The sequence below is a fragment of the Rhinolophus hipposideros genome (assembly GCF_964194185.1).
Source record: "Rhinolophus hipposideros genome assembly, chromosome: 1".
NCBI lineage: Eukaryota > Metazoa > Chordata > Mammalia > Chiroptera > Rhinolophidae > Rhinolophus > Rhinolophus hipposideros.
This window is the reverse complement of record NC_138047.1, coordinates 28153457-28170761: the sequence shown is the minus strand read 5'-3', so window position 1 is coordinate 28170761 and position 17305 is coordinate 28153457. Positions and strand designations below refer to the sequence as shown.

The window sequence follows — 17305 nt, the reverse complement described above, 5'->3', positions numbered from 1 at the left end:
GGGGTGTGTGTGTGTGTGTGTGGGGGGGGGGTCGTCCGCGGCGCAAGGCCCCTCTGGGGGAAGAACCTCCTGTCCCAGCCCTGTCCTTCCCAGTCCTCTCGGGGGACTTGGTGACCACTCCTCTCCAAATATCTCGGCACCCTGAATAAACTGCTTTCTCCAGAAGCGATTTCACCCGGAACCCTCGGTCCGAGAAAGGGGATTAAAAGTGACAAAGAAAGGGGGGCTCCAGAGAGACTCGGGGGCAAGAAGCATGCATCCCCGAAGTGGGCTGGTGGGGGCGAGAGCAGCCCGCAGCACGCCCGGGTCTCGAGGGGCTGGAAGGGCCGGGCGCCAGGACCGAGGGTCCGCGGAGCACGGCGCGGGCGCCCGGGAAGGGGCGGGCGGAGCAGCGGGGGTCCCGGGGGCGCGCTCCGCCCCGCGCGGGGAGCGGCGGCCTCCCGCCGCACGTGCGCGGTGTTGTGCGCCTCCGCTCCTCCCCTCGCTCCGCTCGGTCTCCCTCTCACTCTCTCTCGCACTCCCTCCCCGTCTCCCTCCCCTCGCCGCCGTCCCCTCCCCCGCCGTCCGAGCGCGAGCGCCGCATCGCCGGGGCCGCCGCCGGGGAGCGCGCGAGACGCCGAACAGGTGGCCGGAGCCGCAGGCGCCGCGGCGGGAGAGGCGAGGCGAGCCCCGGGGGCGAGGGCGGCCGGGCGGGCATGCGAGCGGGGCGGCCCCCGGGCGCCGCCGGTCCGCGCCCCTAGCCGCCCGTGCGGTCGGCGGCCCCGCGCAGCCTCTAGCCTCCGGCGGGAGTCGCTCGGCGGCCGTCGCTCGGCGGCCGTGTGCGAGGGGCGCGGGGCTCGGCCGGCCCTGGCGGCGGCGGCGGCGGCATGAAAGTGACCGTGTGCTTCGGGCGGACCCGGGTGGTCGTGCCGTGCGGCGACGGCCACATGAAAGTTTTCAGCCTCATCCAGCAAGCGGTGACTCGCTACCGGAAGGCCATCGCCAAGGTGAGGGGCCGGGGGCGCGGGGCGCGGGGCGGGGGCGGGAGCCGGAGGGGGAGGAGAGGGGGAGAGGGAAGGCGCCGGGATCAATATGGCGCTTCCTGGAAAGGGGAGGAGGGAGACGAGGGAGGCGGGGAAAGGGAAAGTGCGGCGGCCGCGGCGGCCTCGAGGCGCCCCTCGCCCGGGGCTCCTGGCCGCCGAGTTCTCCGTGCGGCCCGCGAGCGCAGCCCCGACGACCGCGCCGGGCCCCGCGCCCCCGGGCGGGACGCCGCCCGCCTCTCCCCGGGGCTCCGGCCGCGCGGCCGGCGCGGTGACGGGCGCCCCTCGAGCTGCCCGAGGAGTGGAGCCGAACCCCGCGCGCGGCGCGGGCGCAGCCGGCCGGGACGCCTCTTATCGGCCGCAGCTGCTGCAGCGGTTGAAATCCAGCCCCAGGCCTCTCCCGGCTCCCAGGCCCGGCGGGCAGAGCTGGGAGAGGGAACTTTTTTGGAGGGAGGAGAGTTTAGTGATTCCACACTCGCCGGGGAGTGGCGGCGTGGCTGCTGCTTCCACCGCCGTGGGTCCTGGCCGGGAAGGACCGCCGCGACGAGCCCTTCCTCCCCGCCTCCGCGGGCGGCCCCGTGTTTGGGGGCTGCTGGTGGGGGTCTCCGGCCCGCGGTTGGAAAGGCGGCCGGGATGGAGACGCCTGCTCCTCCGGCTCGCGAGTTGCTGGGCTGAGCACAGGATCTCGGCGATTCTGTGGCTCCTGTGCAACGCTCCTTTCAAATCACAAGCCTGAAATCAGTTACTGAATTAAAAGTTTTCCTGCAGGGGCCTCAGCGTTTACCTCTCTGGAACTAGCTCCATATGGTGCCCATGCTGCGCAGCCTGGGCCTGATTTCGGAGTTGAGTAGATTTCCCTTTTCCTTGGTGGAGTGATAACATTGTCTCCACTTAACTGCATGCCGATACAATGTGTCAGAAGTGAAAAGGCATTTTGTTAGTTGTTTTATCGGCTGTGTCTGTTTTACAACAGCCCATGCCTCCGAAATTTCTCTCAAGCACCTGAGGATATGTCCTTTGCAGTAGAGTAATGTTTGGTGGAAAGCATATTCAACTTAAAAATTTTCCATTTGTTCCTCCTGACAGTGGAGAGGCCTGGCACCTGGGGGCATTGGTTGGGGCAGCAGGTGAGGGGGAAGAAGGCTTTGTCAGCCCAGGTATATACAGGGTACTGGGAGTGACATCCCCCAATTTTCTCTGATATTAAGGGGGAAAAACTGTTTTACACTATTGTTTTTAGTACTTATAGAGGAAAAAACATAAATGTAGTCTTTTAAAGATAATCTTGGGGACATTTAGGAACCTGACACAATGATGGAAAATGTTGACTTTAACAGCTCTAAAATGTTCCTTACAATTGGTTAAACTCTTAATGGAAAGTCAAATAAAATTAGTGGAAATTGGGCACCTGTTTATCTTGCAGTGCTGTCCAGGGGGGAAATACCCTCTAAACCTACATTTAGCCTTTTAAAGGATTGTTTGTGAATGACAGTTTATCTGAATATTCTAAATCAGAAATGAGGTTCTCGGGAAACCAACAAATAAGTCTGAAAGGAAAAGAGAAATACAATATTATATACTTTGCAGTGTCGCTAGGTTCCTGATTGACATTTCCTTGCTCACGTGCTTGAAATTTACATGTTTAAAAATAAAGTTACTTACATGATTAAACACATGCTTAAAATCTGTCATATTTCATTATGCATACAATGAACATTGGTTTAATAGCCTGTTTGGGAGACACAAATGTGGTTGTTTGAGTCATTTGTTTGGTCCACAGAAATTATTAAACATTTACTATGTCCAAGGCATTGTTCTGGTTGCTGGATATCTAGGGGACCCACTGGCTGGCTGCTCTCTGGAAACTGGATGTAAGAGTCTAGGACAAGAGGCTCCACGGCCAGCTCTCCAAGTGAAAAAGGCCAGTGGTGTGGACTGGCGTGTTGTGCAGTGGGGAGAAGAGGATAGATACCTCCTGGAGGTTGGGTAGATGGCGTTGAGAGGCCTCGGTGATAGATTAGGACCTTTTTAAAAAATATTAGTGGTGGTTGTTTCACAGTGTCCTGTGAGCACAGAAAAGGAAGTGCAGTTTTCTTGAGTGAGTCTGGGAAGCACTCCAAAGAGAAGGGGCATATGAACTGAGTTTTGAAGGAAAATACTGGGGGGTGCCAAAAAAAATGTCTACAAGTGGACACTTTGGTCAGCGTTGCTCAAGCAGTAGTTCTTTGTCACCAGAAGTGTCTGGACGCTGATGGTAACCACTTTGAGCACCTCTTGTAATTGCAGAAGTCAAATGTGACTTGTAGTCATCTTTTGTTATCGGCATATATTGAGTATTACAATTTTAATTGTTTTTTCCCTTTCTTAAAATGTGCACACATTTTTTTGGCACCCTTTTTATATTACCAGGTTGGGAAGGAAGGAAGGAAAGAAGGAAGAAAGATAGATTCTCAGGGTGGTGGTAGCATTGGAATTGGATAAAATGAGAGGGAGGAGTCAGCTGATTCAGGGGTTTGCAAAATTATTTAAACGCTCTTTAAGTGCAGCTCGTTCAGCAAGTGAATTTTAGGATGGGCTTTGCAGCATACAAAGTTCTGTCACTGGAGCACAAGACTGTTGAACCTCAAATGTTGCAAGAACCTGAGTATCTTGTAGGTACATTTGTATTTTTTTCCTTTTAAGTTATCAGGTAATGGTTACAGTTAAACTTTAGCCCTTCTTTCCATTTCTCTTATCCCATTTCAAATGATTATGAAGCAAACATATTAACACTTGTTTTAACTTTTATTCTCTTATCTCTTCCTTACCCCCTTTTGTTTAATAGAACAAGATAAATTTTGTATGAAGAATTGGGTATCTGGGAAGCTGTAGAGTGGTGTTTAGGTTGCTAGGTGACATGTGGCATGACAAACTTCCATCTGGTGGGGAAAAATGTGGGAAGATCATGTTTATGGCTTTGTGTAAAAACCAACTAAGCCAAAGGGAGACAAAAAAGGATAAGAGAAAGAAAGATCCCAAGTCACTATGGCTTTCTCTGCAGTAACATTTTGGGCTAATTTTTTAGCATTATATTTGAGCTGTTTTCAGGTTTAACAGATCAGTTTTTCTGGACAGGGGAGTGGCATGACTTATTGCCAGAAATGTCCTCAATAAGCAGATATTTGAAGGCTTACACTTAGTCATAGCGTTTTTTCTTCCTCTAGTGAAGAAAGGGTGTTTCTCCTTAGGATCACTGACAAGTGAAAATATTTTGGTTATCTCTATCCACCCATCCACATCCAGACCCTTTCAGGAGGGTGCTCAGCTGCCTGCTGAGAGGCGCGTTACCTGGACTTCTCTCCAGTGCTTAGAAATGGAGGAGTGATTGCCTGCTTGTGTGTCTCTTCGCCTTTTGCCTGTGGCCTGACTCATCCATGGTTCCTGGTGGACACAGAATGCAGAGCGCCAGCTGCAGAGGCTTTTTAGTGTGGTGTCCTTGGTTTCTGAAGGCGTTTACTAGATACTCCTTAATTCTGAGTGACTCAAGGCTGGCCCCGAGTGAGGCTTCCCGTTTTTCCCCTTGAGCATCTAAACTCTGCTTAGGAGGAAGATAAGAAAACCTCCATCTTTGTTTTAAAATAGGCTGCTATGTGAAAAATGTCATGCTCTGTAAAGAAATAGACTAAATTCTTGCCCTAAAGAAGCATATAATCTAGGAGACTGGACGATTATATAAAAGTATAACTAACAGTAGGTGTTAGCATTAATTGGCAGCTATGTGGTACTGATAGTAATTGCTTCTGGATTTCAGAGATGGGAGTGGTGATTATGGCAGTGGGGTGGGGGTGATCCCATTTAGTCAGGATGGTTTGCATAGGGTTTAGTGAGTGGGAAGGGTGGCCTTGATTTAGGGTAGTGCTTCCTAACTGGGTAGTGGAGTGACCTCACAAAGCACCTTCCTGGCCAAAGATGTTTTGGTTCTGTGAGTGCAGGGAAATCCACACATGGGAAATCTGGAAGAGAGTCTGCTTTCATTCTGAGAAAGGGGAGGGAGGGCCTTCTAGAATGGGAAACAGGTGAACAGTGTGAACGAAGGTGTTTTGGGCTTTCAGGGCCCTTTTGGTTCTTGTGGAGCATTCATGTTAGATGGTGGGTCAAGCTGGGGAGGACTGGGAATGCCAGGGCAGTGCATTGGGACTTCATACAGTTCGGTGGTTCAGGAAGGACTGAGGTGTTTGTGCAGGGCAGCGGTGTGGACAGGTGGTGCTCTGGGAAGGAACTGGAGCAGCTGTGTCCAGGGGACCCGCCTTCAGTCTGAAGTAATGTTGCTGATCGCTGAGTAATGTGAAGGGGAAGAAGGGACTAAAGGGGAAAGAGGGAGGGAGGGAGGGGAGTTGCTGAAGCCGCTTAACTCACTGCTCTGAGGATTGGGTATGGAGACCTAGGTTTTTTTCACCCTTTAATCTTGGGTGAACCAACCAAATAGAGCCTCATGTTCCTCATCTCTAAAGTAGGACACTCCCTTGCAGGGTCAGAATGAGTACTGAGCAGGGTGATGAATATGAAACCCCGCAGTACTGGAGCTGAGTCACTGATGTGTTTTTACTCACCAAAGAGTTTTACTGGCTGGGAAACTTTCCCAAGTATCCCGCCATTCCTGTTTGGGTTTTTCCTCTTTGCTTAAGCAGGTGGTGTGTATTTTAATTAAAGAATAGGTAAAAATGTTACTATTTGCCCTAGCAGCACTATAATCAGAAGAGCAAATTGTGTGCGCATGTGTGTGTATGAGGCAGGGAGTGTGTGAAAGCTGTAGATACTGGCATTATTCTAGCTTGCTTATCTGGGCCTCTGTTTTTTTGGACCACTTCTTCTGTCCCTCAAAACATGTTAGAGTTAGTTAATAATTTGTTATTTTTTTTAAAAAACATAGCACCTTGAGTTTATAGACGGTAACTTATGAAAATGTGCTTTCCTTTTTTTTTTTTTTTTGGTGGGGAGAGGACTGTTGATTACTAAAAATCGTAAAAGTCATGGTTTTTATGAAAAATCTTGTGTCTGGTGTAAGATTTTTCAGTGAGTAGATGTATAACTGCATGTTGTTACACATTTACAAACTTACTGAAACTTTTAGGAAAATAGTTACATTGTTGCAGAGTTTGAATGACAATCGAGGAAGAATAAAAATAGTGAAACAATAAATTTTATTAACTTTTTTGTCCTCCCTCTCAAAAAAAAAAAAAAAAGGGAAAGTAAACGTGTTTGAAAGGCTGGTCTTTCCAAACTGCAGTCTCATTGTACTCTTCTGCTTAAGTGCTCCGGTCGCGAGGCCAGTCCTGCCCCCTCAGGAGGACTGCCTGTCCTTGCAGGACCCCTTCTGCCTGCAGCCTCTCCCTCAGCGGACTCCTCCACCCCACACTCCATAGACTTGGACTTGGCTTGCCCCTTCCTCACTTTGCTCTGGCATGTTCTGTTTCTTCTGCCTGGAACGCTTGTTTGCTCCCCCCATGTCTGTTGAACCTCAGCTCAGACCAGCCACCTCTGGGAGGCTGGCCCTGTCCCCGTCTGGCTGAGATTCTGAACTGCCCTTGGTCCTCTCCTGAGGACTTCCCGCACTGACCTGCATGAAGGTGCTCCACTGTGTGGTCCCATCGTGTGTGTAGAACAGAACTGCTCCTTCCACCTGCAGGTGAAATGGGTGAAGACCATGGTCCTGCTTCAGTCTTACTGGGACAGCCAATATCTGCTGCATAGTTGTCTTACAGGTTACATAGCTACAAAGTTGCAAATAAACACATTGCACATAGTCGTATACAGAGAATACACTTTTATTAGGTTGGTGCAAAAGTTATTGCGATTTAAAAGGTTAAAAGTAATTGCAGAAACCACAATTACTTTTGCACCAGCCTAATACTTCGATTACAACCGGCACTTGCTAATTTTAAGGACTTTTATGTTTGGTGTATTTGGTATATTGGCACAAAGCGCTTGTAATTGAAGCTAAGATTTAGTGTGATTTGGAGTACCTGGAGTTATTCTTTTGTGTCAAGTATTTTGAAGGAGCTCAGTCTGTTTTTTCAGACCAAGCAGAGGATAGTTCTGGGGTTTGAACTGGGTTGGGTTCAAGGCAGGTGGCCAGGGCAGTGTGGGAATCTGGCCCAAAACACACCTATACTCCGTCTGGCGCCTCTAATTCTGTCAGTTGGGATCCTTGGGAAAGGATCCAGGAGTAAATAGAAGAGTTTAGGATCTGAGATTTTGCAGAGAAAGTCTGGCTGAGGTGAAATGCTTTTTGGCTCAAGGTGAACATGGATAGATTGGTCATGAGGTGACATTTAAAGTCCCACGTGCACCACTAACCCATAGACAGATCCTCTGTCTGTCCTGGGAGCTTTTATATCCCTGTGGAAGTGCAGGCAGGTTGGCGATTGCAAACACTCGTTAGATGATGGAGCCCTCTGCGTTTTTTCAAGGATGGAAAGAAATATGAAAATTGGTACAGGAAGGTACTTTCCACAGATTATTTCACACAGAGGGAGAGGGCGGTGATGGTAAGTTACATGGTGCGCTTTCCTTCTGCATGGCCACTTAACACAACTGTCCTAGCTGAGACCACGGTCAGTGACAGAAGATAGAGCAGAGGCTCAGTATATTTTTGCAATTTTACCTATTTTGGATATCTTTGCTATTTTACATGGAAAATGGAAAAACAAATCTTTATGAAAAGAAATGCAGAGTTCTGCAAACATAGTAGAAAGGTGACTATTTTTGTCTTTTAGTCATTATTTTATCCTGTTTAAAATTTGTTCCATTTGGAAGAATTATGTAAAAATGACTTTGCTTCACAGCTTTGTGTCTTCTTGTGTCTGGCCTGCCATCTTTATGTGGTTTATGCCGTTAAGTATTACATTTGCTTACTCTTTTTTCCTCCATTAACTGATGTGGGAACTTAGAAATAAAATATCAAGCTTTATATTCAAAGGATGTGAAATGTCCATTATTTAGTTTTTCTCTTAAAAATAGACTATAAAAATATGTAAACAAGAGAAATGAAAACACATCTACACAAAAAAACGTGTACGTGAATGTTTACAGCAACATTATTCATAATAGCCCCAAATGGAAACAGTTTATATCTATCAACTGAACAAAATGTAGTCTATCCATACATTAGATTTTATGTAGCCATGGCAAGGACTGAAGGGCTGATACATGCTACAACATGAATGGAGCATGAAAACATGCTCTGTGAAGGAAGCCAGTCACAAAAGCCCACATACTGTATAATTCCATATATACAAAATGACCAGAGTAGGCAAATCCATAAATATAGAAAGTAGAGTAGTGGTTGCCTAGGATTGGGGGTTGGGGGTACTGGAGAGTGACTGCTCATGGCTATGGGATTTTGGGGGTGATGAAAATGTTCTAAATTTAGATAGTGGCAGTGGTTGTATGACTGAATACACTAAAAATCATGGAATTGTATATTTTACATGGATGAATTTTATGTATGTTTTTATATCTCAATAAAGACGTTAAAAAATAGGCTGCATGAGCCACTCTGAATAAAACCCCATTTTAAGGTATTTTTATAGTTCTGAGAGTCCCATAAAACATGTACTTCTGTGTCAGAGATGCTCAGAAACCTCAGATGAAAGCTGGCTGTTTTTAGGAGTTTTCCATACAGTGTATAAACCTGCTTTCTGCAGCCTACCCTGTCTCTTCTGTTGCTGTCTGGTAAGCTCTTGACTGCTGACTCTCCACGTCCCCTGCTCTCTCCTTGTTATCCCCACTCCCTCCTTAAGTGCTTCACCAGCTGTCCCCCTGTTCTCAGCCAGAGATTCCTTCCTGTCCAGCTCATCAACTGACTTTGCCAAATGAACGTTGGTTAGGATGCCCCATAATGGGAGAAGAGCTTTTACAGTTTTTGGTTTGGGTTCTCTGTACTTTTGAGCTGTGGCAAATCTCACAAGGTCTGTGAGCCTGTTTTCTGGTCTTCATTCCCACATGTGGAAGTTCTGGGCTGGGCTTCTGCTGTCAGTCCACTGAGGACAGGCACTCCTAGTCGGCTCTATTGGTTATGGTGCTCGTGGGACTGTGACGCATGAGGGATGTGCATTGGTTTTCAGAGGCGCTGACAGGGTACATGCAGAATCTCTTACTCTACACCCCTCCCCGTGAGACTCCTTTGCTTCCCTTACTTTGAAATGATGGGGCTTTCCCTCCAGGTCAAGCACATGCTGTTGAAAATTAGAGTATATTTTGCCTAGGGGTCCTTCAGAATTCCTGATTGTCTCAAGATCAGTATCTTTTAGGATAAATTACATGCTCAGAAATATTCCCTTTGTGAAGTATCGCTAACTGTCTGTTACGTGTATACGTAGACATACACATACATTCATGAAGTTGGTATTTTTATAGTGGTATAAATTTAAGTGGTTTTAGAGATGACAGATAGTATTATTTCCCCCACTTTTGATGTTTAATATTCAGGTGCTGTTAAACAATGTTTTGGAACTCAGATTAATTTTTTTCTGATATATGGTTTTTCTTGTTATTTGTATAGCATCTCTTTAAATTAGAAAACCAATCTGTATTATAGGGTTTATATTTCTGAAAAGGCCTCTTTGAGATATTTTATAATAAAAATCAAAGTTTCCTTCTCTAACACTTCAGAAAACAACTCACTGTATATCTCAAAAGCCTAAAATTGCTAACTACTAAAGATAGGTTGTGTTAACTGATTAAAAACACAAAGAAGTGAGGCCGTTTTTATGTAGATGGTGGATATGAGAATGGACTTTTCTATTTCTTTTAAGTATACAGTAAAAACTGGAAAAAATTTTTGTGTCTGTGTTGTAATTTTCTAAATTCATAATATTAAATCCAGAATTGAAAATTAAACTATTTTCTAGGGAACACACTTTCTTGTACCGCAAAGGCATTTAAGATATATAACTTATAATTGTGAAATCCAATGTGCAGTCATATGTGAACAATAGTTAGCCCAGTTCATGCCCAGCGGGGTTATACTCTAAACTGAGATTGCTTTTGTTGCAGTGAACAGCACCTGCGGAAGAGGGAGGTAAAGTGGACAGGATATTGGTTCCTGATGTACCACCACAGAGGATATGACTAATCACTAAATCCATTAAAGTTGAATGTAGGATTTGGTACCTTTATCACTTTGTTAGAGATCCTGGAAAAAACCTTTCAGACAAATCAAGAAGATCTTTAACTCAAAGTGCATCATTTGGATTGATATCTGTTTAAACAACTACATCTGGAAGATGGTGGTATTTCAGCATTTGTACTGTCTGAGGGGTATGAAATGAGAATATTTTAAATTATGAGGGCACACGCTATCAGGAATACTTATTTCAAGAAAACCTGGAAAGCTAATAAAACTCTGAATTTTCTATCGTGGGGTCAGTTTTATCTTTCATATTCTATGATCCACTTTCTAAAACACAGATGTTTGCAAAAACACAATTAGCTGAAGGTAGAAAGCTTGGTGTTTTTTTTTCTCCTAGGAGGCAGGCTCGTAAAGAGTGACATATTCTGGACCAGGGTTCAGAAGAGCAGATTCCATCGTTTGTGTGTCTGAGCAAGAAGAATAAGCCCTGTTAGCTCAGGATCCTTGGCTTCTAAATACTTTTCTCTTTCATGGGATTATTGTTAGGGTTCCAACAGAGGATGTCAAAAAAAGCATTGTAGGAAGTAAAATGGAGTTGATGTTAGCTGTACTATTCTTTTGTTTTTGCTAAGGATGGTTGCCAGTGATTTAGACTCATTCAAATAAACTTCTAAATTGTTTCATCTTATTAGAACTGGTGTAGATGTGGGAAATTGAATGTGTGGCAAAACTGTTCTCCCTTAAAAAATCATAGAAACATTCTTCCGCAATTTATGAGATACAAATCCCACTGCCATTCATTTAGCTGCTCCACAGATGTCCACAATGGAAGTGCTTTTCCAGTTTTTGGATTTTGCCTCTAGTAGTTTTGAACCTCGGCAAGTCCTGTAAGTTCTGTGAGCCACAGTTTTCCCATCTGGAATTTGAGAATGTTCTCTTTTCTTGGCCATAATGAAGATTAAGTGATTTAAGTAGATAATGCCACTGTCGTGTAATAGACCCTTAGTCAATATTAGACCTTTTTCTTTAAGTTTTAAATATAGATTAGACACAATTTAATGGTTAATTCATAAAGTCAACTTGATTTTTATTTGATTTATGTACCAAGTGTAATTTTTCAATGTGATTTGTTGAAGGGTTACTTTTTTCCTTTTAAAAGTACTATAGAAATTTCAGTATTAGTATTTACTAACAAATCATTTGGAAATAGAGGAAAAAGAATGTTCTGATCACCTAATAGTTAAAGCTGATTCTTTTGCAGATCAAGGAGAATTATATTTGTGCAACTGTCTAAGTTGTGTGGCTTTTTTTTCTTTTTACAATTAGCTCTTGTTACTTTATAAAATAATTGCAGCTGCCATACTGCTAGATCAAAGGAAATTATGTAAAATTTCTTTGCTGTATTGACAGTATTTTAAAAGACATTGGTTAGACATTTTCTATTAAAATCTCTCTTGAAATTTGGAAAGAATAAAACTAGAAACTGCAAATACTATTGATATCTGTAAAATGCATAGGTGTTTTAAAGACCTTTAGCACTTATGAACTAGTAGTTCTGAGAATAACCTGAAGCTCCAAGAGACAGTCTGAGTTATAAAATAAAATGGGAAAGTCGACATTTTTGTGACCTCACTAATCCTTTATTATGTAGGCCTCCATAATTCATGTGTCCATACACTTCGTTACCCTTCTGTGGATCTTAAGATGGTGATTTTGGGCAGCTAGAGCAGCAGTAAATGAACACAGAACATCTTTTGCTTAGGTAGGTGGTTGTAAGGGTTGACAGATGGATGTAAATTTTAATACCTTAAAGGTTCAGCTAAAGGCACCCGAAGCCAGTCATCCAAAGACCTCACTGAAGAATTGACCTATTTATTATACTAAATAGGGTGTCTTGACGACTTGCTCAGGTCCTGGGCATGGCATGTTCTTAGGTCAGACTCGCCAAGTTATCAACAATGCACTGGCTCTATATTCAAGAGGACCACCTCCACTCATTCATTCTTTCCACACCACAATATTGAAAGTTGTTTTCCTTTCTTTGAGAGTCTTAAACATCTTATTAAAATGGTGCTTTTTCTCCTTCTCCACATGCGTACAGAGCAGTTGCTAAGTAGTGATTAAAATAATAAAGCTTATCTAGTTGTGCAGTGTTCACATTTTGACTTTGATCCCTTCCAGTATTTGTTTGTAAACATTGTTTCACATGTGTACATTTGAAATCCAAAGCTTTTGTTTAAGACTGGACATGAAAAAGGGATATATCAGCACGGGAGACTGGAATTTATATATATCTCTTCCCTTCACAACTTCCTGTGCTTTGCTAATGAAAGTGATGAATGGCACTTTCAAAAACTTTCCAGAACACCCCAGCGTTTTATAACAAAACTGTAGATAAGTAACTGGGGGGGGGGGGATTTTCGTTTCCAGCTTTATTGAGGTGTAATGACAAAAAGATTTTTAAAGTGTACAGTGTGATGATTTAATGTACTACATATACAGAGGGTGCCAAAAAAGTATACACATTTTAAGAAAGGAAAAAACTATTAAAATTGTAATACTCAATATATACTGATAACAAAAGATGAATACAAGTCATGCGTGTACATTTTTTTGGCACCCCCGGTATATCCATTGTGAAGAACTTACCCACTGAGTTAATGAACAGATCCTTCACCTCACATATTTACCTTATTATTTTATTTTTTGGTGAGAATGTTTATGTTTACTCTCTTATCTGGGAGAGTTTCAGGCAGATCTTAGTGTGTTTTGACATGTGGGATTTTACTCTGAAGCAGAAGACTTTTTGGTCCTGGAGGAGTGGTATTTTCAGCTCAGTCTTTGCTTCTGGTGCCATTACGCTTTTCAGGTCAGGGCTGATGACTAACAGCTCTTGCACAAGAGGTGTGGTATCAGGGGCATTGTGTATGTGCCCAGCACATTGGGGAGTTGTTGAGAAAGTACCTTTATTAGTGGTGCCTATCATATTTTCTCCTCCCAATTCATTGAGGGGTTTCAAGGAGGAAGGAGGAGAAGCTGGAAACAGTGATGTCAGGAAACAGTCACGGAAATACCATTATTAAGAGTAACGGTGCACAGTCATCGGGCATTTTGTGTATCAGGCTCAGGGCTTTATGTGTTTACTTCCATCCCACGGAGTGTGGTATCCATGGAATCCTGAGTTTACAGGTGAGGATGCTTGGGTTAAAGAGGGTAAGAACTTTGCAAAAGGTTGCACATCTGATGCACGGCTTGGCTTTCTCTGACTGCAGACCCTGCACTGTGACTCTCTACACCGTGCCACACTGATGTGGCACATGCGTTTTAAGATGTTGCGGGTGTAGAAGAAAGGTAAACAGTGCCCATAGGAGAGGACAGGTTGTGTTCTGACTTGGGTTTGCTTGAATGGCTTGTGGATCTAGGGAAGAAGTGCACCTTTGGGATGACCTAGTGGAGGAGTGTCATGCAGGGTGTCATGCGGGGACTCTGGTCCCGCTCCCCACATAAGAACGCAGGACATGGTGAGTCCAAAAGGGAACACCCACGGAGCCATAGATAGGGGAGTCAGACCACTATAGTCTCGCTGGCGGCATCCTCCTCTCTGCAATCTGCGCTTGCCAGCCACCATCTTCTTGCTAGCCCCCCATTTTCTGCTAGCATAGTCACGGTAGTTATATTAGTGGCCAGTCGCTCACTGGTTACAGCTGATGGCCAACTAGCGGCAGCTGATGGCCATCCAATCACAGTTGATGGCCATTTACTGCCTGAGCCAGCACCTTTCCACGTGAGGCCGAGAGCCTGGAAACTGCCCTCCCGGCTCTGTCCCCACAGGGAGGGTGAAGGAGACCCTTGCTACTCAGGTGTGGTTGCCACCAGGAGCATTGGCATTGCTTGGAAGCTCGTTAGAAGTACAGAATCATGGACTCCATCTGAGACTCTCTATTACTAGAATCTGTGTTTTAACAAGGTTTCCGAGATGGTATCACAGCAGTTGCTCTTAACCCTGACTGCAAGTAGGAACACATAAAAGATTTTTCAAAAACTGATGCCCAGTGTCCACATAGACCAAGGGAGTCAGATGCCCAGGGAGGGCTTGGATAGTGGTATTTCTACACAGCTTCTCGGTGGTTCTCTGTGCAGCCAGCGTGGAGAACTGGGCTGCAACAACCTCCAGACCCTCTGGAGTTACTGTGTTAAGTGATGTGGGACCCAGCTCCTCCTTTGAGCTGTGCACAGAAATGACCAGGATAGGAGCAGGGAGGATCTGCCAGGCTACTCCAGGGCTTCTCGCTTATGTGATATTGGCTAGTCTGTGCGTTTTCATTTCTGACTTTTGAAGTCACTCAGTTCTCCAGCCTGTTCATTTTGGGTTATATTTGTGGGAACAATTGACAGCACCTACATGAGCTATTCTCTAGGTTTTATCTGTTAACTCTTAATGATGTCTAGTCTGAGTTTAATAACCACTCGACTAACAACTGGGTTCAGGGGTGCAGAAGGGGCAGTCAATAAGTGCGGTGGGATAGTAATGAGTGCGGTGAGGGGGGAGGAAAAGGTCAAGTTGAGTAAAATACGTGAGTGATTAACGTGGATCAGATGATGTCAGCTGGGTGCTATGACATACAGAAACAGGACAGCTAAGATCTGTGGTTTGAGGCAGAGCAGGAAAGGGCTGCTGAGCAGTGGGCTAAATAAATCCTCCTCTTGCTAGGGTTTCTTTTCAGCTTGTTTGCGGATACACATCTGTGTGTTGGGGAAACAGTGCTGTGAGACATGACAGTAGGCTCCCTTTCGTAAGGCCAGTAGGGGATTCCTTTTACCCACTGTTTTGTATATCTGGGAATATTCCCATTGAACAATTCCCACCCCCACACCAGGGCCGCCTGGCAAATGCAAGTATGTGCTTCTGGCCTGAGGCCTCTTGAACCTGAACGTGGGTCAGAGGATTTGCCTGCCCATGGGTCATTTTTGTCATCTTCAACACAGCATTGTAATCTTTGTTTTTCCTGGCGACATGGCTCCTTATGGCCTATGTTTTTATATGCTTTATGTATTATGAAAAGTAGGGCAAAGAGGACAGATGAGCAAGCTGCCATTCTTCGCACGGTAGGCTGGGCTCGTGTGGCCATGCCGCAGGCTTTTCCAGTTGTCCTTCCCTGCGAGCCGCCCGCGGTGCTGTCTGCGCAGCAAGCTGAGAATCCAGCGCAATGCCCACAATGTTGATGCCACAACTGTCAAGAGCTGATTCCAACAGGAAATAATTTCCCTCAGGGTGCTTTCAGAGCTGCACAGTACAGTTCTTGGTAATGATATTTAAAATGTTGTCTTCAGATATACTGCAGCTATAAGAACTTACTAGTACTGAATTTTATAGACCTGAGAGAAATGCCCATGCAAGGATTTTCTTTCTTATTCAGCATTGTCCAGTAGCGTGTAACCATGAGTTGATTAGTAGAGTTGTTGCTTGAAAATTAATGTGTGTTTAGATATTGGTTTATAACAAATCATCCAAACTTCAGGGCTTACATCTACAAGTATATAATGATAGCTCACGATTTTCTGGGTCAGGAATTTAGGCTGGGTTCAGCCGGGTGATTCTTCTGTTGCACTTGGGGTTACTGGGGGACATTCAGCTGGCAGATGACCTACTCTGGAGGGTCCTAGATGGCACCACTCACATGTCTGGTGCTTGGTGGGGGTAGCTAGAAGCTTGGGAACAGCTGGGACTTACAGACTACAGCACCTGCATGTGGTGTCTTCAGCATGGTCTCAGAATGGGTGGACTCTTATGCTGTGGCACAGGGCTCCTAGAGAGTATGTTCGCAGGAGCCAGGAAGAGGTAGCTGTTACTCTCTTCCGACTTATGCCTGAAAGCCAGCTCAGCATCATTACCCCTGTCTTCTATGTGCCACATCAGTTACTAAGTGACCTGGGAAAGAGGACAGCAACTCCACTTCTCAATGCAAGGAGTGTCAAAGAACTCGTGGCCATCTTTATTCCTTCATTGATATGTGTGCATGCGTGTGTGTGCATTGCATGTAACACCAAGCACTGACTATTTTTATTGTTTCGTGTCATTTTAAAATTGTCCTTTTCTTGATCTGGGCATGGGTAATAAAATGTATATCCTGAACTTTTGGAGCCAATAAAACTAAGAAGTAGTTTGTATTCATAATTCATGAGTCCAAAGATCTGGTGGCTTTCCTAGGCTGTACCGTGTTTCCCTGAAAATAAGACCTAGCCGGACAATCAAGCTTTAATGCGTCTTTTGGAACAAAAATTAATGTGAGACCCGGTATTATATTATATTATATTATATATTTGTTATGTTATTTTATATTTATATTATGTTATATTATATTGTAAAGATCTGGTCTTATAGTAAAATAAGACCGGCTCTTATATTAATTTTTGCTCCAACAGACACATTAGAGCTGATTGTCCAGCTAGGTCTTATTTTCGGGGGAACACATGGCATCATAGAAAGAGATAATGATAGATTTATGTGGCATCTTCTGTGGTTCAGAGTGGTTGTGCAACGCATGATCCCTTTATTGGAATGTCCTGTGAGGTATAAGCTGTCGTTCCCCCGAGTTCATATCACGGATAAGGAAATGAGGTAATTCCGTCAGTCTCCTAATGAACAGTGCTCAGAAGACAGCTCTTCTATTGACCTTTGTACTGATCAGAACTTGAGTTCTTAGGTAGGATTCTGGAAAATGGTGGAGATCGACTTTTACACATCTGGTGACATTTTAAATTATACACCGTTTGCCAAAGAAGTGTCATTCATGTTCAACGAACAGTGATTTTTCTAATGTGATTTTTTTCTTTCTTGTTTTTTGTTGGTGGATGCTGATAGGTATTGCATCCCAGGGATGTTTCCCTTTAATGGACTAAATTCTATGTACTCAGCAGACAGACAGTGGAAAGGGTAAAGGTAGTTATGTGGCCACCCCTGTTGATTATGTGGCATGGACTGAGGGTGACATTTGAAGTGGGAAGCCATTGTCCCCAGTGTGGTGTCGGTTCCTCCATTCCCCCATTGGGGGCGTATCTCCTTGTGCTTATCAGTGATTACATGGAATTTTCAAGGATAGTTTTATTATATGTTAAGTTACTTGACCCTTGCTGTTTAGCGCCTGACCTTTGAGTGAGACGCACCTCCACGTAG

At 44.8% G+C, this 17305-nt stretch overlaps 1 protein-coding gene across 26 annotated transcripts in view; it reads left to right on the top strand.

The window, feature by feature from the left end:
- The first annotated feature begins 704 nt into the window (after positions 1–704).
- Positions 705–17305, top strand: part of PARD3 (par-3 family cell polarity regulator) — a 610024-nt gene continuing 593423 nt past the window's right edge. For 25 of the 26 annotated variants that reach the window (XM_081059088.1, XM_081059079.1, XM_081059092.1 and 22 more), the window contains exon 1: positions 733–986. In XM_081059088.1, coding sequence (XP_080915214.1) covers positions 867–986 — 120 coding nt within the window. In that variant the 5' untranslated portion in view covers positions 733–866. Of the gene's footprint in view, positions 987–17305 lie in introns of all 26 variants that reach the window. The other variant, XM_081059103.1, reaches the window with a different exon arrangement.